The sequence below is a fragment of the Nomascus leucogenys genome, chromosome 24 (genome assembly GCF_006542625.1).
Source record: "Nomascus leucogenys isolate Asia chromosome 24, Asia_NLE_v1, whole genome shotgun sequence".
Classification (NCBI taxonomy): domain Eukaryota; kingdom Metazoa; phylum Chordata; class Mammalia; order Primates; family Hylobatidae; genus Nomascus; species Nomascus leucogenys.
In genome coordinates this window covers 7,308,458-7,330,456 of record NC_044404.1, presented here as the reverse complement: position 1 = coordinate 7,330,456, position 21,999 = coordinate 7,308,458, and the positions used below count along the sequence as shown (strand labels likewise).

The 21,999-nt window shown below is 58.8% G+C and overlaps 2 protein-coding genes across 11 annotated transcripts in view; both read left to right on the top strand.

Annotated features, from left to right (window-relative positions):
* Positions 1-15,878, top strand: part of PLEKHG5 (pleckstrin homology and RhoGEF domain containing G5) — a 31,679-nt gene extending 15,801 nt beyond the window's left edge. For 5 of the 7 annotated variants that reach the window (XM_030805440.1, XM_030805441.1, XM_030805443.1 and 2 more), the window contains 20 exons: positions 5,186-5,315; positions 7,014-7,119; positions 7,528-7,588; positions 7,840-7,931; positions 8,391-8,527; positions 8,820-8,965; positions 9,528-9,731; positions 9,808-9,996; positions 10,359-10,454; positions 11,184-11,234; positions 11,355-11,504; positions 11,892-12,002; positions 12,108-12,257; positions 12,349-12,486; positions 12,637-12,756; positions 13,315-13,447; positions 13,541-13,656; positions 13,750-13,958; positions 14,414-15,175; positions 15,428-15,878. In XM_030805440.1, coding sequence (XP_030661300.1) covers positions 5,186-5,315; positions 7,014-7,119; positions 7,528-7,588; positions 7,840-7,931; positions 8,391-8,527; positions 8,820-8,965; positions 9,528-9,731; positions 9,808-9,996; positions 10,359-10,454; positions 11,184-11,234; positions 11,355-11,504; positions 11,892-12,002; positions 12,108-12,257; positions 12,349-12,486; positions 12,637-12,756; positions 13,315-13,447; positions 13,541-13,656; positions 13,750-13,958; positions 14,414-15,175; positions 15,428-15,437 — 3,111 coding nt within the window. In that variant the 3' untranslated portion in view covers positions 15,438-15,878. Of the gene's footprint in view, positions 1-5,185; positions 5,316-7,013; positions 7,120-7,527; positions 7,589-7,839; positions 7,932-8,390; positions 8,528-8,819; positions 8,966-9,527; positions 9,732-9,807; positions 9,997-10,358; positions 10,455-11,183; positions 11,235-11,354; positions 11,505-11,891; positions 12,003-12,107; positions 12,258-12,348; positions 12,487-12,636; positions 12,757-13,314; positions 13,448-13,540; positions 13,657-13,749; positions 13,959-14,413; positions 15,180-15,427 lie in introns of those variants that run through there. The other 2 variants (XM_030805444.1, XM_030805439.1) reach the window with 1 other exon arrangement.
* A 601-nt stretch (positions 15,879-16,479) lies between these two features.
* On the top strand, positions 16,480-21,845 carry TNFRSF25 (TNF receptor superfamily member 25). Of its 4 annotated transcripts, none has more exons than XM_003274295.3 (10): positions 16,480-16,954; positions 17,471-17,591; positions 17,809-17,943; positions 18,317-18,484; positions 18,583-18,661; positions 19,874-19,929; positions 20,029-20,136; positions 20,335-20,372; positions 20,827-21,007; positions 21,240-21,845. In XM_003274295.3, exons 1-10 carry the CDS (start codon positions 16,916-16,918, stop codon positions 21,566-21,568), a joined length of 1,254 nt encoding a protein of 417 aa, XP_003274343.3. In that variant the 5' UTR covers positions 16,480-16,915; the 3' UTR covers positions 21,569-21,845. The 4 variants fall into 4 exon arrangements, with proteins under 4 accessions (XP_003274343.3, XP_012353988.2, XP_030661308.1 ...); XM_012498534.2 differs by having other exon boundaries at positions 20,338-20,372; positions 21,240-21,841; XM_030805448.1 differs by having other exon boundaries at positions 21,270-21,841.
* Positions 21,846-21,999: the final 154 nt, after the last annotated feature.

The following is a 21,999-nucleotide window of genomic DNA, read 5'->3' as shown; positions in this document are numbered from 1 at the left end:
GGGTGGAATATGTGACCTGTCAGGTGCTGGAAAGTGCTGAGGACAGGAAAGGAGCGTGGAGGGCAAATGAAGAGGAAGAGAAGGTGACTTGGGGGGAAGCTCGCAGGAGGGGAGAGAAGGCAGGGAGCCATGCATTTCAATATCTGGGGAAAAGCATCTCAGTCCAGGGACTGGCAGATGTCACAGCTCAGAGGTGGGAGCTGCCCTGAAGGATTGTGTCCTGGAACGACCAGGAGGCCAGCGGGTGAGGGGAGTGAGCCAGGATGGAAGAGCAGGACAGGAGGTCCCTGAATGGGGTGGCCTTAACCCTAAAAAAAAAAAGTCAATGTCATAAAAGACTGAAAACCCTAACCTTAACCCTTTTGGCTTTTTTTTTTTTTTTTTTTTTTTTTAAGATAGTGTCTTTCTCTGTAGCCTGGGCTGGAGTGCAGTGGCGTGATCTCAGCTCACTGCAACCTCTGCCTCCCAGGTTCAAGCAATTCTCCTGCCTCAGCCTCCTGAGTAGCTGGGACTACAGGCGTGTGCCACCACGCCCGGCTGTTTTTGTATTTTTAGTAGAGATGGGGTTTCACCGTGTTAGCCAGGATGGTCTTGATCTCCTGACCTTGTGATCTGCCTGCCTCGGCCTCCCAAAGTGCTGGGGATTACAGGCATGAGCCACCGCGCCTGGCCTTTTTTTTTTTTTTTTTTTTTTGAGACGGAGTTTTGCCCCAGGCTGGAGTGCAATGGCACAATCTCGGCTCACTGCAACCTCTGCCTCCCGGATTCAAGTGATTCTCCTGCCTCAGCCTCCCGAGTAGCTGGGATTACAGGCATGTACCACCATGCCCAGCTAATTTTGTATTTTTAGTAGAGACAGGGTTTCTTCCATGTTGGTCAGGCTGGTCTCGAACTCCCAACCTCAGGTGATCCACCCGCCTCGGCCTCCCAAAGTGCTGGGATGACAGGCATAGCCACTGCTCCTGGCCCCTTTTGGCTTTTATTCAGAGTGAGATGGGAACCCTTGGAGGGTTTCGAGTAGATATAGTGGGACTCCTCTTTGAACAGGGCCCGCTCTAGCTGCCCATGGACAACATATTGTGGGGGACGGGGGTAGCAGTGAGGCCAGTTTTGAGGCCATTGTTGTCATCTAGTTAAAAGGTGGCTGGGCAGTGGCACGCTTATGAGCTGTGGCTGGGTTGAGGCCACAGATACTAAAGGTGGAGCCAACGGAATTTTCAGGCTGAACAGATGGGGGTGTAACAGAGAATGTCAAGGGTGACCCCAAGCGGGTATGGTGGCTCACACCTGTAATCCCAGCACTAACTCCAGCACTTTGGGAGGCTGAGGCAGGAGGATCAGTCAAGCCCAGGAGTTTGAGACCAGCCTGGGCAACATGGCAAAATCCCACCTCTACTAAAATTTTTTTTTTTTTTTTTTTGAGACGGAGTCTCGCTCTGTCGCCCAGGCTGGAGTGCAGTGGCGCAATCTCGGCTCACTGCAAGCTCCGCCTCCCGGGTTCACACCATTCTCTTGCCTCAGCCTCTCCGAGTAGCTGGGACTACAGGCGCCCACCACCGCGCCCGGCTAATTTTTTGTATTTTTAGTAGAGATGGGGTTTCACCATGGTCTCGATCTCCTGACCTCGTGATCCGCCCGCCTTGGCCTCCCAAAGTGCTGGGATTACAGGCGTGAGCCACCGCGCCCGGCCTCTACTAAAAATTAGCTGGGTGTGTTGGTGCATGCCTGTAGTCCCAGCTACTTGGGAGGGTGAGGCAGGAGAATCACTTGAACCCAGGAGGTAGAGGTTGCAGTGAGCTGAGATTGCGGCACTGCGCTCCAGACTGGGTGACAGAGTGAGACCCTGTCTCAAAAAAAAAGGAAATCCCCCACCTTGCAGCCATCGGAAGAATCAAATAATTGATTTAGGTAAAAATCGTCTATGTATGCTAAAGCTCTTAGGACTGCAGGCTAACATCACCACGCCTGGCTAATTTTTTTTTTCTTTTTTTTTTGGAGACAAAGTCTCGCTCTGTCACTCAGGCTGGAGTGTAGTGGTGTGATCTCGGCTCACTGCAACCTCTGCCCCCGGTTCAAGCAATTCTCCTGCCTCAGTCTCCTGAGTAGCTGGGACTACAGGCGCACACTGCCACGGCTGGCTAATTTTTTGTATTTTGGTAGAGAGGCTTTCACCGTGTTGCCCAGGCTGCTATCGAACTCCTGAGCTCAGGCAATCCACCCGCCTCGGCCTCCCAAAGTGCTAGGATTATAGCCATCAGCCACTGTGCCTGGCAATTTTTTATGTTTTTAGTAGAGATGGGGTTTTGTCATGTTGGCCAGGCTGGTCTTGAACTCCTGATCTCAACTGATTGAGTGAGATTACTGGGGAACAAGACATCTCAAAGTGCCATGCCACAGATTACTTATTAATTATAGGGGAAAAAGGGACTCTACAAGGTACAGAGGTCCCCAGAGGATCCAGCATTACAGGCAAATAGCAAGAACACACAGCTCTGTGGTGTCCCCGCTTGAATGCTCAGTTTGAAACTTTCTGAGGACCACCAGACAGATCCACACTGAGGAGCTCTGTGCGAGGCTGCTGGCTCGAAGACTTCAAAAATGTCAAGGTCGGCCAGGCACGGTGGCTCATGCCTATAATCCCAGCTCTTTGGGAGGTCAAGGTGGGCAGATTGCTTGAGCCCAGGAGTTCGAGACTAGCCTGGGCAACATAGTGAGACCTGTCGCTACTAAAAATAAAAAAATTAGTTGGGCATAGTGGCATGCACCTAGTAGTCCCAGCTACTAAGGAGGCTGAGGCAGGAGGATTTACTTGAGTCCGGGAGGTTGGGGTTGCAGTGAGCTGATCATGCCACAGTACTCTAGCCTGGGCTACAGAGCGAGACCCTGTCTTGAAGAAAAAAAAAAAAGTCAATGTAATAAAAGACCACAAAAAACAAGGCTGGGCGCGGTGGCTCACGCCTGTAATCCCAGCACTTTGGGAGGCCAAGGTGGGCGGATCACGAGGTCAGGAGATTGAGACCATCCTGGCTAACACGGTGAAATTCCGTCTCTACTAAAAATACAAAAAATTAGCCAGGCATGGTGGCGGGCGTCTGTAGTCCCAGCTACTTTGGAGGCGGAGGCAGGAGAATGGGGTGAACCCAGGAGTCGAACTTGCAGTGAGCCAAGATCACACCACTGCACTCCAGCCTGGGCGACAGAGCGAGACTCCGTCTCAAAAAAAAAAAAAAAAAAAAAAAGGCCACAGAAAACAAGTAAGGAGTCTGGAGTATGGTGGCCTAATCTCGGCTCACTGCAACCTCCTTCTTTCAGGTTCAAGTGATTCTCCTGCCTCAGCCTCCCAAGTAGCTGGGACTACGGGCACGCACCACCATGCCTGGCTAATTTTTTGTATTTTTGGTACAGACGGTGTTTTACCATGTTGGCCAGGCTGGTCTTAAACTCCTGACCTCAAGCGATCTGCCCACCTCGGCCTCCCAAAGTGCTGGGATTACAGGCATAAGCCACCGCACCTGGCCAGAATTCATTCTTAAAGGATAAACAGACATAACCAAATGCCACGTGTGAACCTTGATTAGTTCCTATATGAGGAAGTTTATCTGTAAGAACATTATTTAGACACTTGGGAAAATGTCAATATAGACTATATATCAAGGTTCAGTTTCCCAAGTGCGACAATTCTATGGGGTTTTGTAGGAAAACTGTCTTTGTTCTTAGGCAGCACCATGATTTCTGCCCCAGGGGAGGGGGTTGCTGAGAAGAGAGTGGGAGAGAAAGCAGATGTGGCAGATATCAACTTGGGGAGTCCAGAGGGCATGTGGATGCCATGTGCTATGCTTATAATTTTTGATAGGTTTGAAATATTTTAAAACAAGTCTGGGCGTGGTGGCTCATGCCTGTAATCCCAGTGCTTTGGGAGGCCGAGGCAGGCGGATCACCTGAGACCAGGAGTTCAATACCAACCTGGCCAACATGGTGAAACTCCGTCTTTACTAAAAATACAAAAATTAGTCGGGCGTGGTGGATTGTGCCTGTAATCCCAGCTACTCGGGAGGCTGAGGCAGGAGAATCGCTTGAATCTGGGAGGCGGAGGTTGTAGTGAGCCGAGATCGTGCCATTGCACTCCAGCCTGGGCAACAGAGCAAGACCCCTTCTCAGAAAAATTTAAAAAAATAAAAAGAAAAGAAATATTTTAAAACAAAACTTGGGAAAAATAAAGAGAGTGGGAGGAGAGAACTAGGAAGTCATGAATACCGATACCTGCTTACAGAATTTAGCTGTGAAGGGAAAGAAAGAAAGGCAGCCGTAGCTGGAGGGTGAGGTGAGGCCTCTGTAAAATGGAGAAATAAGGCTGGGCATGGCAGCTCATGCCTGTAATGCCAGCACTTTGGGAGACCAAGGTGGGCAGATCACTTGAGGCCAGGAGTTTGAGACCAGCCTGGGCAACATGGTGAAACCCCGTCTCTACAAAAAATACAAAAACTCGCCTATGGTGGTGTGTGCTTCTAGTCCAAGCTACTCGGGAGGCTGAGGCTCGAGGATCACATGAGTCTGGGAGGTCAAGGCTGCAGTGAGCCATGATTGTGCCACTGCACTCCCTGACTCAAAGAAAGAAAAAAAAAAGATGGAGAAGCCGGGCGCGGTGGCTCATGCCTGTAATCCCAGCACTTTGGGAGGCCAAGGCGGGCTGTTTATGAGGTCAGGAACTCGAGACCAGTCTGGCCAACATAGTGAAACCCCGTCTCTACGAAAAATACAAAAAAAAATTAGCTGGGCATGGTGGTGTGCGCCTGTAATCCCAGCTACTGGGGAGGCTGAGGCAGGAGAATTGCGTGAACGCAGGAGGTGAAGGTTGCAGTGAGCCGAGATCGAGCCACTGCACTCCAGCCTGGGTGACAGAACGAGACTCTGTCTCAAAAAAAGAAAAAAAAAAAGGTGGAGAAATAACCATGTGTTGGTGTGCTGATGGGGGAAATGATCCAGCAGAGGGGAAACTTGATGATGTGGGAGAGGGGGGACTGCTGGGGGGCATCCCCTCACCCTGGATCAAGGGATGGATCCATCAGGGAGAGCTGGCCCAGGTTGGAGCAGGGCAGTTCATTCTAAGTCCCTGCAGCCTTGGGCCAGGGTCACGGGGATGTAGTGGAGCTCCTGGAACTCCTGAAGGCTTCTGTCCCCATCCCAGGTATGTCACCACGCCGACTGCCAGCAGCTGCACCGCCGGGGGCCCCTCAACCTCTGCGAGGCCTGTGACAGCAAGTTCCACAGCGCCATGCATTATGATGGGCATGTCCGCTTCGACCTTCCCCCACAAGGTGAGCACAGGCGGGAGCCACAGCTCGGCCCCTAGAGCTCCTGTGGCAGTGTTTCAGTAACTACTGGAACCATGCTAGGCCATCATAAGGACAAGTCGACTGTAAATAATGAAACCCGAGTATGTCACGGTTCCTTTTGTTCCAAATGTTTTTTAGCAAGAGAAAAAGTCCATGACCGTGCGCCTTCCAGAGGCAGGCCTTTCTGTCTGGTGCTGTGTTCTCACTCGTTCTCACCTCCCCCAGCTGCTCTTGCCCCTGGCCTGTGGCCCACACAGAGAAGGCCCCTTTCTTTCTAGTTCTGCTATCCTCAGGGCAGGGGACTTCTGGACAAGTCCTCCAAGCCAGGCTGTGGGCCTAGCAGAGGCAGCGTGGAGTGGGGGTGGCCAGGTCAGGAGGCACTTGTAGCAGGAAATAAGAAATTCCTCTTGGCTGGGCAGGGACGCAGCTCAGGCCCACCGTCAACTGCCTGTGGAGGGGTGGCTTGCAGGCACCCAGGCCTGGTGAGAAATGCCAACCCCTGAGTCCTTTCCCAGCTGATCAGAGGAACAAAAGGATTCTTCTGGTTGGGCACGGTGGCTTATGTCTGGAATACAAAAAATACAAAAATTAGCCAGGTGTGGTGGCACGCACTTGTGGTCCCAGCTACTCGGAGGCTGAGGTGGAAGGATCGCTTGAACCCGGACAGTGGAGGCTCCAGTGAGCACTCCAGCCTGAGCGACAGAGCAAGACCCTGTCTTAAAAAACAATAAACAAACAAAAGACTCTCTCCCTCTGCCAGGGCCCCTTGGGAATTCAGGTGTGGTCACAGCATGGGGGAGGGGAGGCCTGGAAGAAACAGCCGTGGACTTTGGTCCCTTCCTGTAACAACCTCAGAGGCAGGGCTTCCTTATCCTTATTTTATAGAAGGGTAAACTGAGGCCACAGGTGAGTTTGTTTTTGGGGTGGAGCTTCACCATGGGTGTCATCCCAGGGCCTTTGTGTCCTTTTGGGTCTGTGGGGATAGACAGCAATGACTGAGGCCAGGCGAGGTGGCTCACACCTGTAATCCCAGCACTTTGGGAGGCCGAGGTGGGTGGATCACTTGAGGTCAGGAGTTTGAGAACAGCCTGACCAACATGTTGAAACCCCGTCACTACTAAAAATACAAAAAAATGAGCCGGGTGTGGTGGCGCACGCCTGCAATCCCAGCTACTCAGGAGGCTGAAGCATGAGGATCGCTTGAACCCAGGAGGTGGAGGTTGCAGTGAGCCGAGATCATGCCACTGCCCTCCAGCCTGGGTGACAGAGTGAGACCCTGTCTCAAAAAAAAAAAAAACAGGGGGCGGTGCCACGGACCAGCTTTGGAGCCGAGGGGTGGATACAGGTAGGAGACGAACCACTGAACCTCTCTAAAAAACAAAAATAGCCGGGTGGCGGCCCTGTATCCAGCATGAGAGCTGAAGAATGCTGAACCTGGAGCTTGCAGGACCAGATCGCCACTGCCTCCACCTGGCGACAGATGAGACTCCGTCTCAAAAAAAAAAAAAAAAAAAAAAACAAAAAACAATGACTGAGCCCCTCTCCTCACAGAACTGAAAGGCCCTTGCTACCTTTAATCTGGGGGTTCCAGGGTAACAGGCTGTGGTCCCTCTGGAGGCAGCCATGCTGCAGGCTAAGGAGGGGCGGGGGAGGCACAACCCCCTCCTGCTTTCTCCCAAGGCTCTGTCCTGGCCCGCAACGTGTCCACTCGGTCATGCCCGCCGCGCACCAGCCCCGCAGTGGACTTGGAGGAGGAGGAAGAGGAGAGCTCTGTGGATGGCAAAGGGTAGGTGAGGGATGAGTGGGCAGAGAGATACCTGGGGGGCCCCACGGCTGGGTCTCAGATCAGACATTCAGGACCAGATGCTTTGGTGCCTTCCTCCAGTAAGGCTGATGGGCAGACCTGTTCCCATCCCTGTGGCTGTCCTGACTCCGGGAAGAGGCCACCCAGCCTGGGCCAGCCTCCAGGGTGCTTGGGATCCTAGCTCACACCAGACCAGGTAACATTCGGTGTGACTCCCGTGTTGGCCACCAGAGGGTGCACAGCCCGACGCGGGCCCAGCCGGGTTGAATCCACGCGGGTTACCTGTCACCTGCGGTGAGCCAAGGGCAGGGAGGCCACAGGCCCACTAGCCGCCCACGCTGGTGAGGGCCACCCACACCTCCAGCCTCTGCCCTTCTCGCTTCCCTGCAGGGACCGGAAGAGCACAGGCCTGAAACTCTCCAAGAAGAAAGCAAGGAGGAGACACACGGATGTGAGGAGCCCCCCCAGAGCCGGCAGATGGGGGCTCCCGACAGCCTGCGCCCTTCCCCGAGCCTGGGCCTCCCTCCGGGATGGGGGTGGGGAGGTCTGCATCCCAGGCTGCAGAGGCCTGGGAGATCGCTGGGGTTCCCTTTCTTGCTGGGGTTCCCATCCGAGACTGGAGGGTGGGAAAGGTGGGGAGGAGGGTTGGGAAGGAGGGCGGTGAGGAGAAGCTCACAGCCCCCACCCCCACCATCCTCTCAGGACCCAAGCAAGGAGTGCTTCACTCTGAAATTTGACCTGAATGTGGACATCGAGACGGAGATCGTCCCAGCCATGAAGAAGAAGTCGCTGGGGTAGGGCTTGATGGGGCTCAGGGTGGAAGCGGGACTGGGAGTAGGGGTGGCCCCATGTCGCAGGCTCCGGGTCTCTGCAGGTGTGACGTGTGTGTCTGTGTGGTGGCCTGTGAGCGAGCGCTTCCCTGCGTGGGCAGACCCGTGCAGGTGTGCACGCCAGTGTGAGGGAGTGTGGCGGGGTCTGTGTACTTGTGCGTTTTAATCATGTATGCAGGAGCCAGGCCTGCGTGTGGGCAGGCGTGTGACAGGTCTGCCGTGGTGTGCAGATGCGCCTGTGTGAGGACCTCTGCGGGCAGGTGTCTGTGGACCTGCGTGTGATCCCATGCGGGCTTCCCTTTTCCGTTGGGAAGGTGGGGGCAGCTGGGGCTGTGGGTGGGGCGGGGGCCCGTGGGGGCGGGGCCCAAGCTGAAGCGACTGGCCACCCGGTTCTAACACACATGCCTCCTGTCCTGGGGGCAGGGAGGTGCTGCTGCCTGTATTTGAAAGGAAGGGCATCACGCTGGGCAAAGTGGACATCTACCTGGACCAGTCCAACACACCGCTGTCCCTCACCTTCGAGGCCTACAGGTTCGGGGGACACTACCTTCGTGTCAAAGGTGAGCAGCAGCCTGGGCCAAATGGGGCCGCTGGGGCTGGCAGAGCCTCCTGGAGATGGGCGCCCTTCCCAGGCTCAGGTTCCCATTGGCCGTGGGCCTGAGCAGCCTCATTACCATACAGGTGTCTCTGCTGGGTGCTGCTGGGGGAGGGGAGGGTGCTGGCAGGGCGGGGCTGTCGGGGGAGGGCAGGCAGGCCTTGGTGTGGATCCTCCGGGGAGAGAGGACCGGGGACCCCCTCCTCCACCAGACCTGGGTACTGAGGATCTCTCATGGCCCTCACATGCGGCCCCAGCCAAGCCTGGAGACGAGGGCAAGGTGGAGCAGGGCGTGAAGGACTCCAAGTCCCTGAGTTTGCCGATCCTCCGGCCGGCTGGGACCGGGCCCCCCGCCCTGGAGCGTGTGGACCCCCAGAGCCGCCGGGAGAGCCTGGACATCTTGGTGAGGAGGAGGGGGTGTGTCAGGGGAGGGGGTGGGAAGGGGCCCAGGCTGGGCCCACAGCCCCTCCTCAGAGGCAGTCACCCTGGGTCTCTCACTGCCCCCTCTTGGGGTTTTAATTGCCCCTTCTGGAAAATGGGGTTGGCTGTGAGAGTAGGGGACCCTCTCTCTCTGGATCTAGCCATAGCCCAAGGTGAGGGCTTGTAGCTAAGACTATTCTAGTGCCAGGGGGTCAGAGAACCTGTGTGTGCATGTGTGCGTGAGAGCACTTGTGCCTGGGGCTACAGACCACCCAGAGCTGTGTTCCAGAGTGCATCTGAGTGTGTGTAACTCTGTGCTTCATGCTTGAAGCTGGGGGACTGGGGGATGATAGTCTGGACGTATCTGTGTCTTGGACCTTCCAGTCTCCAGACATGTCTGGGTCCCAGGAGAGGGGACACCCCAGGGTAGAGATACAGGGACCCTCCTCCATCCCAGGCTGGCCTGAGGCCCTGGAAACCCGCCTTGGGGTGGGGCCATGGGGGCTGGCAGGGGGTCCCGGCCCTGACCATCCCTCCCTGGCCAGGCCCCTGGCCGCCGCCGCAAGAACATGTTGGAGTTCCTGGGGGAGGCGAGCATCCCCGGGCAGGAGCCCCCTACGCCCTCCAGCTGCTCTCTGCCCAGCGGCAGCAGTGGCAGCACCAACAGCGGCGACAGCTGGAAGAACCGGGCGGCCAGTCGCTTCAGCGGCTTTTTCAGCTCCGGCCCCAGCACCAGCGCCTTTGGCCGGGTATGTGGCCCCATCTGCCCAGGGTCAGGCAGCTGGCTGGCCGTGACCCCTGACCCTGATCAGGGTATGCTTCCAGGAGGTAGACAAAATGGAGCAGCTGGAGGGCAAGCTGCACACCTACAGCCTCTTCGGGCTGCCCAGGCTGCCCCGGAGGCTGCGCTTCGACCATGACTCCTGGGAGGAGGAGGACGATGAGGACGAGGATGAGGACAATGCCTGCCTGAGGCTGGAGGACAGCTGGCGGGAGCTCATTGATGGCCATGAGGTGAGTGTGGGCCACAGTGCTGCTCCCTCCTTGTCCCAGAAGGATAGCCCTTGGGAGGACCCAGTGATCAGATGTTCCATGGGACGCCCCAAAGAGGCCACTGTTACCATTAGCCCACTTTGGAGACACTGAGGCTAGATGAAAATGGTGTGCTGCTTGGCTGTTTTAATGGCAGAGGAGGGCCCAGATCTTGGGTGTCTTGACTGTGATTACTCATGTGGTGTCAAGGGTGACCCTGCTCCTCTTGGGACCTCCATGTCCCCATTGGGAAAATGAGAAGGTTGCATGCAGGTTGCTTATCCTCCCCCGCCACCCTAAGGTGCTTCAGGCCTCGTGATTGAGCCGTCCTGCCTTCCCTCTAGAAGCTGACCCGGCGGCAGTGCCACCAGCAGGAGGCGGTGTGGGAGCTGCTGCACACGGAGGCCTCCTACATCAGGAAACTGCGGGTGATCACCAACGTGAGTAGGGGCTGTGCTGGTCCCTGTGGCCGCCCTGCCCCCCTCTTTCTGGTCTCTTTCTGGCAGCCCTCAGCTGAGTCTGAGCCTTTGCAGAAGGAGCAGGTGCCTGGCAATGAGGTGGGGGCAGGAAAGTCAGACAAGGGCTGCGCCCAGGGAGGAGGTGTCTCCTAGAGGAACCTGGGAGGGGGCTTCGGGCAGGTTTGCCAGGTTCAGCTGAATTAGCACAGGTGAGGCCTCATTCTTTCACTTTCGTTCAGTGGCTGTTTCCCAACACTTGCTGTGTGCTGGGTGCCCAGCAGCCCACACCCTGGATGGTACAGAGTGAGCTGGCAGTGTAGGGATTTCGGCTTAGGGAGGGGCGCACCTACCCTGGCCTTGGAGCTTCCTGGAGGGAGGAAGCACCCTCAGAGTTGAAATCTGGAGGCTAAGCCAGGGCAGAGGCGGAGAAGGGAATTCCAGGCGTGGCTTCAAGTCCAGTCTCCCTGGAGCTTCCCTCCAGGAGGGACCAGGGCAGTGTGACCCTGGGAGGGCTGTGAGGGCTGGGTCTTTCCTCAGGGTCTGGACTACCCAGGTGCGAAGGCCAAAGGGTACAGCCTCCTTATCCCTGGCTGCTGTGGGGCCTCCTGGAACGGGGAAGGGGAAGGAGTGGCAGGGGAGCCTGAGGCCGGGTGGGGCCCTAGGGCTGAGACAGCCTCCCGATCCCAGCCACACCATCCCCTGATCCCACAGCTGTTCCTGTGCTGCCTCCTGAACCTGCAAGAGTCAGGGCTGCTGTGTGAGGTGCGCTGGGGTTCGGGGGCGGCGGCCGGTGAGGTACCAGGAAGGAGGGCGGGACCTGGACCTGGGGCGGGGCTAACCTGGCGGAGGGGCGTAGCCAACCGCACCTCCTGCCGCGCCCAGGTGGAGGCGGAGCGCCTGTTCAGCAACATCCCGGAGATCGCGCAGCTGCACCGCAGACTGTGGGCCAGCGTGATGGCGCCGGTGCTGGAGAAGGCGCGGCGCACGCGAGCGCTGCTGCAACCCGGGGACTTCCTCAAAGGCTTCAAGATGGTACGAGCGGGGCCGGGCGCAGGCGGGGGCACTGAGGCAGGGCTGGGGCGCCGAAAAGTCTCCACGGCCCGATCCGGTCTGCCCAGCATACCCAACCTCCCCCGGGCCCGTAACCGCACTTGACCCCTTGTGGCCAAGGGTGAGGAATTACGAGGCGGTCGCCCGGGTTTGAGCCTCCACCTGACCATCTACCCCTGCTCCCTGGCCGCGGGTGGTCACTTTGGCTGAGGCTCAGTTTCCTCATCTGGAAACAGGGATCATAAGCTTGCTGCCCCCTTGGGGTGGTCGCCCAAGTGCAGTAAGGAAGCGCTTGCGCAGCGCCTGGCGCGGGCCGGCCCGCTGGGAGCGCGCGGTAACCGGCGCCGTGGTTGTTCTGCCCCGGGCCAGTTCGGCTCGCTCTTCAAGCCCTACATCCGCTACTGCATGGAGGAGGAGGGCTGCATGGAGTACATGCGCGGCCTGCTGCGCGACAACGACCTCTTCCGGGCCTACATCACGGTGAGGGCGCGCGTGCCGTGGGCTGGGGCGCAGGAGGACGGGACCCTGGACGGGGCCGGGTGGGGCGGGGCCTGCCCTGAGCCCCGCCCCCACTCCCCACCGCAGTGGGCTGAGAAGCACCCACAGTGCCAGAGGCTGAAGCTGAGCGACATGCTGGCCAAACCCCACCAGCGGCTCACCAAGTACCCGCTGCTGCTGAAGTCGGTGCTGAGGAAGACCGAGGAGCCCCGCGCCAAGGAGGCCGTCGTCGCCATGGTAACCCTGATGGCCAGCGGGAGCGGTCCCCCCTGCGCGGCTCTCTGGTCCATCATGACCCTGGGCCTGAAGCCCCCTCGCCTGCCCCTAGATCGGCTCCGTGGAGCGCTTCATCCACCACGTGAACGCGTGCATGCGGCAGCGGCAGGAGCGGCAGCGGCTGGCGGCCGTGGTGAGCCGCATCGACGCCTACGAGGTGGTGGAAAGCAGCAGCGACGAAGTGGACAAGGTGGGTGTGTGTGTCTGCGGGGATTGCCGGCTGGGAGAGAGGAAGGCCAAGCTGGCAGGCAGGGGCTGTGCTGGGCATCTCACTGAGGATGCGTAGCTGAGATAGGAGTCAGGCTCTGGCCTCCCCTGCACTCCCGCCATCCGTCCCCAGCTCCTGAAGGAATTTCTGCACCTGGACTTGACAGCGCCCATCCCCGGCGCCTCCCCGGAGGAGACGCGGCAGCTGCTGCTGGAGGGGAGCCTGAGGATGAAGGAGGGGAAGGACAGCAAGGTGATTCCAGGACCACCCCACCCCTGTGCCCTGTCCTTCCTAGGGACCTCCTGGGCCCCAGTCACTGGTTCTCAGCTCCCCAGTCCCTTGGGTGGTTACTCAAGAACCAGTGACCTTGTCATAGTGAATGACAGTTCTCTGCCTGCCATCCACAAATCCAGCAGCAGGGTCCTAGCCCTTGAAGGCACCAGTTGTGCCCATTTGTTGGTGCCACATGGGTTCCTGGTGGGAGGGCAGCCATATTCCACAAGTGGGCCAGGAACCCCAGAGCCTTGCTACCATGCCATGGCCCCTTCAGGCATGGGGCAGGCTGAGAGCTTGCACACAGTGACTTCAAAGTCACCAATCTTCTTTTTAATGTAAACTTGTATTGAGATAAGTCATCAACGTGCATCTCAGTGAAAGAGAATCATCTTCCTCTTCATTTTAATTTTACCTGAAGGTTCATGGTGGGAGGAGTGTTTGACAAAAACCCAGTGCTCCCAGGGGAGGCTGGTGCCACAGTCCCCGGCCCTGACCCTGCTGGCCTCTCTGGCCACCCCCTTCCTGCCACTGCAGATGGATGTGTACTGCTTCCTCTTCACGGATCTGCTGTTGGTGACCAAGGCAGTGAAGAAGGCAGAGAGGACCAGGGTCATCAGGCCACCCCTGCTGGTGGACAAGATTGTGTGCCGGGAGCTACGGGACCCTGGTAAGGAGCCCTGGTCCCCTGTTGCTGGTCGGGGGCTGTGATGGGTGGGGGCTATCATCTCTGCTGACACTGACTTGGGCCTTCCCTAACCAGGGTCCTTCCTCCTTATCTACCTGAATGAGTTTCACAGTGCTGTAGGGGCCTACACGTTCCAGGCCAGCGGCCAGGCCTTGTGCCGTGGCTGGGTGGACACCATTTACAATGCCCAGGTGAGCGCAGAGTAGTGAGTGGGTGGGCAAGGCAGATTAGGGAGATGCTGGTCACAACCCATTCTGTCCTATGTACCCCAACATTGCCTGCAGAACCAGCTGCAACAGCTGCGTGCACAGGAGCCCCCAGGCAGCCAGCAGCCCCTGCAGAGCCTGGAAGAGGAGGAGGATGAGCAGGAGGAGGAAGAGGAAGAGGAGGAGGAGGAGGAGGAGGAAGAAGGTGGCGAGGACAGTGGCACTTCAGCTGCCAGCTCCCCTACCATCATGCGGAAAAGCAGTGGCAGCCCCGACTCTCAGCACTGGTACGTCTGTTCATGACCACCCAGCAGGTCAAACCAGAACAAGTACTCCAGCCCAGGACTCCTGAAAGCCCAGCCACGCTCCCTTCCTCCCAATGGCCTCTTGTCATGAACACTGTGGGAGCGGGGCTCTGTCTCCCCCAGAGTCCAGGTAGGGAGGGCAGACACCTTTCCATGTGCTGCCAGCCCTGATCCATTCGTGGTAGCTGCCTGGGGTGCTGTGCTGAAGATCCTTAGGGCAGATCCAGCCTCGGTAGGGAAGAGTGCTGGGCTCGCTACTGAGGTCTGTTGTGGGCACTGGAGCTGGAAGATCTGCCACACCTGCCACATGCTGCCATCTCTGAGCCTCCAGCCCCAGGAGGGCAGAGGGTATAAACCACTGTGCATTGCCCAGCCTGGGGCTGCCTCAGGCCATCTAGGTTTCATGGCCTGGGCTAACTGTGCTCCTGGCCCCACAGTGCCTCAGATGGCTCCACGGAGACCCTGGCCATGGTTGTGGTAGAGCCTGGGGACACGCTGTCCTCCCTCGAGTTGGACGGCGGTCCTTTCAGCTCCCAGTCTGATGAGACCTCTCTCAGCACCACTGCCTCATCTGCTACGCCCACCAGTGAGCTGCTGCCCCTGGGTCCGGTGGACGGCCGCTCCTGCTCCATGGACTCTGCCTACGGCACCCTCTCCCCAACCTCCTTACAAGACTTTGTGGCCCCAGGCCCCATGGCAGAGCTAGTGCCTCAGCCCCCAGAATCCCCACGAGCTCCTTCCCCTCCACCCTCGCCCCGTCTCCGCCGCCGCACCCCTGTCCAGCTGTTGACCTGCCCGCCCCACCTGCTCAAGTCTAAGTCTGAGGCCAGCCTCCTCCAGCTGCTGGCAGGGGCTGGCACCCATGGGACACCCTCTGCCCCCAGCCGCAGCCTGTCAGAGCTCTGCCTGGCTGTTCCAGCCCCAGGTATTAGGACTCAGGGCTCCCCTCAGGAAGCTGGGCTCAGCTGGGATTGCCGAGGGGCCCCTAGCCCTGGCAGTGGTCCTGGGCTAGTCAGCTGCCTGGCCGGGGAACCTGCAGGCTCCCACAGGAAGAGGTGTGGAGACCTGCCCTCGGGGGCCTCTCCCAGCGTCCAGCCTGAGCCCCCACCAGGGGTCTCTGCCCAGCACAGGAAGCTGACCCTGGCCCAGCTCTACCGAATCAGGACCACCCTGCTGCTTAACTCCACGCTCACTGCCTCGTGAGTGGCCTGGCCTGGGGTAGGGCAGGTGGCTCAGGGCACTGGCATGGGGGCCTACTCATGCCTGCGAGCATCGCATTTGGGGAGGGTCATGGCGGAGGGAGCCTGAACCCTGCCCAGTGTCTGGGTGCAGGGGGCTGTGGTGGGCAGCAGTGAAGGGGCCTGAGGAGTGCTGTGGGGAAGAGAGGGTGACCAGAGCCACTCTGAATGGCATCAGCCAAAGAAGGACTCTCTCCCCTCCCCACCCTGTAGGGAGGTCTGAGCAGAGGGAGGACCCCAAGAGTGCCATTGACCAAGAGACAGCAGACAGCCTGCCTCCTGGGGTGCGCCGGCACCTGCTTCAGCTGCTGCCTCCTGTGTGCATGAGCCGGATGCTGGGCAGGATCCCTGCCTACGCCCGGGCCCGATTTGCGCTTTGCCAGACTGGATGGAGTGGAGGAGGCCCAGGCCACAGTACCACCCCACCTGCCCAGGCAGCCCCTCATCACCTACTCCCCGAAGTTACCAGCTCAGCTCCAGTCTTCAGGGCTGGGTTCCCAGGCTGCCCATCCCACTTCTACCCTCACTGGCTTCCAGTGGGATTCGCTCCTATCCTGCCCCCACCTTCCCAGTCCCACAGGCCACCCCTGGCTTGGGCTGGGTTCTGTAAAGTTACGTATTTATTGAGCTTTTGGTTCTTTTATAAAGACTTGTCTAGACTCCACTGGGAAGAGTCCTTTGCTTTGGGGCCCAGTGACTCGGGGCACTTGAGTTCAGGGCGGTCTTGTGTTCCTGTGCCCCTCCACTTGCCACGGATGGGCCATGGATGGAGTTGCCATGGGAAGCACCGGGAAGTAACGGGGGGTGGGGTGCCACCAGACCAACACCCCCAGACTTCCCTACCTTCAGCCACCATCAGATCCTCTCCCCAGGTGCCCCCCTGGGATTCAGGGCTGAATCTGCCCAGTTCCCACACTCAGGTCAGCCCTCTTGGGAAGGTGGGTCCTCCATGGGGGTCCCTTCGGGTACTTTTTTTTTTTTAAATACAGAGCCTCACCCTGTCACCCAAGTTGGAGTGCAGTGGTATGATCTCGGCTCACTGCAACCTCTGCCTCCCAGGTTCAAACGATTCTCCCGCCCCAGCCACTCTAGTAGCTGAAACTGCAGGTGTGCACCACCACGCCGGGCTAATTTTTGTATTTTAAGTAGAGACGGCATTTCACCATATTGGTCAGGCTGGTCTCGAACTCCTGACTTCAAGTGTTCCGCCCACCTCTGCCTCCCAAAGTGCTAGAATTACAGGCCTGAGCTACTGCGCTTGGCCCCTTGCGGTACTTTTGGCCCAACCTCCTCCATGGCTGGGGGCGCAGAGGCCGAGAGAGAAGTCATTTGCCCTGGCTCTACCTTGAAGTGGTTCTCAGGGTTGGGGCGAGACTCGGGGTGGGGACCGAGATGCAGCTCTATCCTGTGCCCCTGGTCACAGCAGGCAGCCCAGCGCTTCACGTGTTCTCCTTGGCCTGTCCGCTGTAGCCTAATGAGCTCAGGTCTAGGCCGAGCAGAGGGGGCACCCGGTCGGACTCGGTTGGGCTCTGGCGGCCCCGCCTCGCCCCGCCTCCCCCCGCCCGCCAGGCGGGCCCTTCTCGATGGCGCAGGGCGGGCACTGCGGGCGCGGGGCTGAAGGCGGAACCACGACGGGCAGAGCGCACGGAGCCGGGAAGCCCCTGGGCGCCCGTCGGAGGGCCCAGCGCGGCGCGGAGGGCTATGGAGCAGCGGCCGCGGGGCTGCGCGGCGGTGGCGGCGGTGGCTGCGGTGAGTTGAGACGCAGGAGGCGAGGGGCAGCTTTGAGCCCTGTCCCAAGAGCCTCGGTGAAGGAAGGGGCCCCGGGCGCGTCTCCACTCCAAGCCTCACTGGGGGCTGGGTTGGCGGCCCCTTCCGACCTCGTTAGAGGCTCCGCCAGGGCGTAGCCCTTCCACTGAGAGGAAACCCCTCCCAGGAGGGTCTGGGGACCCAGGCAGAGCATTATCAGTGTCCCTCCCTCAACAGAAAGCATGGGTGGGGGCGGGGGCGCTGCCGGGTCCCTGCTCTGGTGGAGGGGAAACTTGTGAGGGGCTGGCAAGCACCCCCTCCGAAGCCTGGTGTGTGCGCAGGGGGAAGGAAGTTAGTTTCCTCTCCACCCATGGGCACCCCTTCTGCCCGGGGCCTGGGAAGTGGGCTGCTCTGTGGGCAAATGCTGGGGCCTCTGAAATGGAGGAGACGCGGCAGGGAGAGGCCCCACGTGGGCAGCTACTCTGAGAATCAGCAGCACCTGTCCCCCAGGCGCTCCTCCTGGTGCTGCTGGGGGCCCAGGCCCAGGGCGGCACTCGTAGCTCCAGGTGTGACTGTGCCGGTGACTTCCACAAGAAGATTGGTCTGTTTTGTTGCAGAGGCTGCCCAGCGGGTAAGTGGCCACAGGGGTGGGAGAGGCATGGGGCAGGCATGGCTGGAGAGGTGGCGGGCAGGCCAGGGAGGTAAGAGGAGGCTGGCAGAGGAGGTAGGGGTAGGCTGACAGAGAAGTAGGGAGCTGGAGAGACAGAGGGAGGGAGGGCAGGGTGGGAAGCAGGTCGGGGGTTGCTGGGCAGCCCCTCTGCCTGCCTGACCCCTGCCTGGTTCCACAGGGCACTACCTGAAGGCCCCTTGCACGGAGCCCTGCGGCAACTCCACCTGCCTTCTGTGTCCCCAAGACACCTTCTTGGCCTGGGAGAACCACCATAATTCTGAATGTGCCCGCTGCCAGGCCTGTGATGAGCAGGGTGAGGGGCTTCTCAGTGCTTGGCAGGGAGTTCCTAAGGACAGGCCTTTCTGAAGGAAGTGGCTGGCTTGGGCCCAAACTTGGGGTGTGAGGGTCCTGCACCCACCCTTGCCAGAACCCTCCACCCTGATCCTCCTTCAGGGTGCCCTTGCCCCTTCTCTCTTCCTGGTGACCTTCCCATCTCTCCATGTGCCTTGGCCTCTGGTCAGCCTCAATCTCTGAGCTTCTCTCTTTTTAGGGTAGCCCTGCGCCTGTCTCTCTTTCGCCTATTTCTGTCTCCATTATCTTGGGGGCGGGGGTCTGCCTCTGCCTCTCCATGGGAGCCTTTGGCCCTGACTAACTCTCTACTCCCCATCTCCCTGCACCCCCACCAGCCTCCCAGGTGGCGCTGGAGAACTGTTCGGCAGTGGCCGACACCCGCTGTGGCTGTAAGCCAGGCTGGTTTGTGGAGTGCCAGGTCAGCCAATGTGTCAGCAGTTCACCCTTCTACTGCCAACCATGCCTAGACTGTGGGGCCCTGCACCGCCACACACGGCTACTCTGTGAGTACCCCCACCCAGGGCTATCTACTCCAAGACCCCCTTCTCCCTGCCTGCCCCACTCCTGTCCCATGGTGACGCATGCCTCTCCTGGATTGCAGGTTCCCGAAGAGATACTGACTGTGGGACCTGCCTGCCTGGCTTCTATGAACACGGCGATGGCTGCGTGTCCTGCCCCACGTAATTCCTAGCTGTCGTGGGATGGAGGGAAGGGCGGCTGGGAGCAGGGCAGGGGCCCGGGGTGGGGCAGGTGCTGCCGGTTCAGGAATAGGAAGAGGGGACAGGGAGGAGGGAGCTTGGCCCTGCGATGGGTGGGCCCCACTTCAGGCAAACTTAGTAAGAGAAACCTGGATCCACCTTAGCCAGATAAATAAGGGTATGTGCCTTCACTTTCAGCTAGCATTCCCCCCAGCGATCCTTCTAGCCACATGTTACAGATGATTTGTCACTTATACAGAGAGTCACATTGATATAGCTTTAAAACTTGAGCTGAAGGAGGTTGAGGCGGCAGTGAGCTATGATCGTGCCACCGCACTTCAGCCTGGGCAACAGAGCGAGACCTATTAAATAAATAAATAAATATTAAATCTATTAAATAAATAAATACAAAGGGCTGAGAGTCAGGACTGTGCTGCTAGCTCTCTAGGGGATCTTGGGCAAGTTCAGAGAATTCGCGTCTCTGATGTGTGGTGTCCCTTTCTCAACATGGGATGTTAGCAGCTTCTTCACAGGCCTTTGATCAGAGGTAAGGGACTTTCTGTATCTATTCAAGTCTTTTTTTTTTTTTTTTTTTTGAGATGGAGACTTGCTCTGTCACCCAGGCTGGAGTGCAGTGGCACGATCTTGGCTCACTGCAACCTCTGCTGCCTGGGTTCAAGTGATTCTCCTGCCTCAGCCTCCCAAGTAGCTGGGACTACAGGAGCCCACCACCACCCCCGGCTAATTTTTTGTATTTTTAGTAGAGACGGGGTTTCATTGTGTTAGCCAAGATGGTCTCGATCTCCTGACCTCGTGATCTACCCGCCTTGGCCTCCCAAAGTGCTGGGATTGCAGGCATGAGCAACCGCGCCCGGCCTCCATTCAAGTCTTTATTGAATATCTGCTATGTTCTACACACTGTTCTAGGTGCTGGGGATGCAACAGGGGACAAAATAGGCAAAATCCCTGTCCTTTTGGAGTTGACATTCTAGTGACTCTTCATGTAGTCTAGAAGAAGCTCGATGAATAGTGTCTGTGGTTGTTACCAGGGACACAATGACAGGAACATTCTTGGGTAGAGTGAGAGGCCTAGGGAGGGAAGGGTCTCTAGGATAGAGCAGATGCTGGGCAGTCTTAGGGAGCCCCTCCTGGCATGCACCCCCTCATCCCTCAGGCCACCCCCATCCCTTGCAGGAGCACCCTGGGGAGCTGTCCAGAGCGCTGTGCCGCTGTCTGTGGCTGGAGGCAGAGTAGGTGGTGTGCTGGGAATGCGAGTGGGAGAACTGGGATGCGCTGAGGGGAGGCGGGTGAGGGGGGGCAACCACCCAACACCCACCAGCTGCTTTCAGTGTTCTGGGTCCAGGTGCTCCTGGCTGGCCTTGTGGTCCCCCTCCTGCTTGGGGCCACCCTGACCTACACATACCGCCACTGCTGGCCTCACAAGCCCATGGTTACTGGTAAGTACACACACACCCACAGATGCACCCAGAAGCCTGGGGTCAGGATGGGTAGCCCAGAGTCTACTCAACCCTGATACAGAAGGGGAAACTGAGGCAGGGAGTGTGGGATGCAGAGGAACCCTAGAGGAGCTGTACCAGCACCCAGGTCCAGGAGGCTTGCCTGGTCGCTGACTGCAATCTCTCTGTGTCTGTCAGCAGATGAAGCTGGGATGGAGGCTCTGACCCCACCACCGGTAAGAACCTCACTGTGTGATTCTGGGCTGCCTTCTAGAGCTGGAAGATCAAGCCTTATTGTGATCCCTGGAGCTTGGCACGTGGCCAGCACAGGGTAGACCAAGCGGACAGAAGTGTTGGGAGCTGAGTCATCAGTGGATGAGACCAGCACAGTGCCTGCCCTCAAGGGGTGCTCAGTCAGCTGGAGTTCAGATTCGTACACAGGAGCTAACAGTTCAATGCAAGGAGAGCCCCATGGTGCTGGGGGACAAGAGGAAGGAGGCGGGGGCAGGGGACTCAAGGCAGAAGCAAGAGTTCTGCTGGGCCACAGTGAGAGCAGGGCCAACTGTGGGAGGTGTCATTGCGGGGATGTCTGCTGACTGAACCAGGGACTGCCCCCTCCTGGAGAGGCACTGCAGATAAGGGGCCTTACTTGGCAAGCAGGGCTGACCTGGGGCCCCTCTTGGCTTCCAGGCCACCCATCTGTCACCCTCAGACAGCGCCCACACCCTTCTAGCACCTCCTGACAGCAGTGAGAAGATCTGCACCGTCCAGTTGGTGGGCAACAGCTGGACCCCTGGCTACCCCGAGACCCAGGAAGCGTTCTGCCCGCAGGTGACATGGTCCTGGGACCAGTTGCCCAACGGAGCTCTTGGTAAGGGACATCAGTGGCCTGAGGCCTTGACCCCATTCTCCTGTCTGCGGTGGGAAGTTGTGGTTTCACAACGTGTTCCCTTTCTGCCCCCTAACTGACCGGGTCTGCCCTCTGTGCCCTGACCCACCGGATCCAGCAGGCTTCAGCCCTGGGGTACCCGCACGAACGCCCCTGACTCCGCCTCCCGACCGCGGCCCACGTACCCCATTGGCTCTCTCTGGCCCTGCCCCAGGCCCCGCTCCTGCGCCCACACTCTCGCCAGAGTCCCCAGAGGGCTCGCCCGCCATGATGCTGCAGGCGGGCCCGCAGCTCTACGACGTGATGGACGCGGTCCCAGCGCGGCGCTGGAAGGAGTTCGTGCGTACGCTGGGGCTGCGCGAGGCAGAGATCGAAGCCGTGGAGGTGGAGATCGGCCGCTTCCGAGACCAGCAGTACGAGATGCTCAAGCGCTGGCGCCAGCAGCAGCCTGCGGGCCTGGGCGCCGTTTATGCGGCCCTGGAGCGCATGGGGCTGGACGGCTGCGCGGAGGACTTGCGCAGCCGCCTGCAGCGCGGCCCGTGACACGGCGCCCACTTGCCACCTAGGCGCTCTGGTGGCCCTTGCAGAAGCCCTAAGTACGGTTACTTATGCGTGTAGACATTTTATGTCACTTATTTAAGCCGCTGGCACGGCCCTGCGTAGCAGCACCAGCCGGCCCCACCCCTGCTGGCCCCTACCGCTCCAGCCAAGGCGAAGAAGAACGAACGAATGTCGAGAGGGGGTCAAGACATTTCTCAGTTTCTCGGCCGGAGTTTGGCTAAGATCGCGGTATTAAATCTGTGAAAGAAAGAAAAAAAAACAACGGCTTCTTGGTGTTTCTGCGGGGCTGGGGTGTTAAGTAGCCTGGACTTTTCTCGAGGGAGTCGAAGGGGACGGGAATCTTGTCACCTCGGGGTCTGGCACCCATGGTGGAGTCCAGTGTGGCCTTAGCTCCCAAGCCTGCCCCTCCCGAG

Coding starts and splice junctions, on each gene's coding strand:
- TNFRSF25 (XM_003274295.3), top strand. CDS start 16,916: ATGGAGCAGCGGCCGCGGGGCTGCGCGGCGGTGGCGGCG. Junction 17,944..18,316: donor CCAGGCCTGTGATGAGCAGG/GTGAGGGGCTTC, acceptor CACCCCCACCAG/CCTCCCAGGTGGCGCTGGAG. Junction 19,930..20,028: donor TGTCTGTGGCTGGAGGCAGA/GTAGGTGGTGTG, acceptor AGCTGCTTTCAG/TGTTCTGGGTCCAGGTGCTC.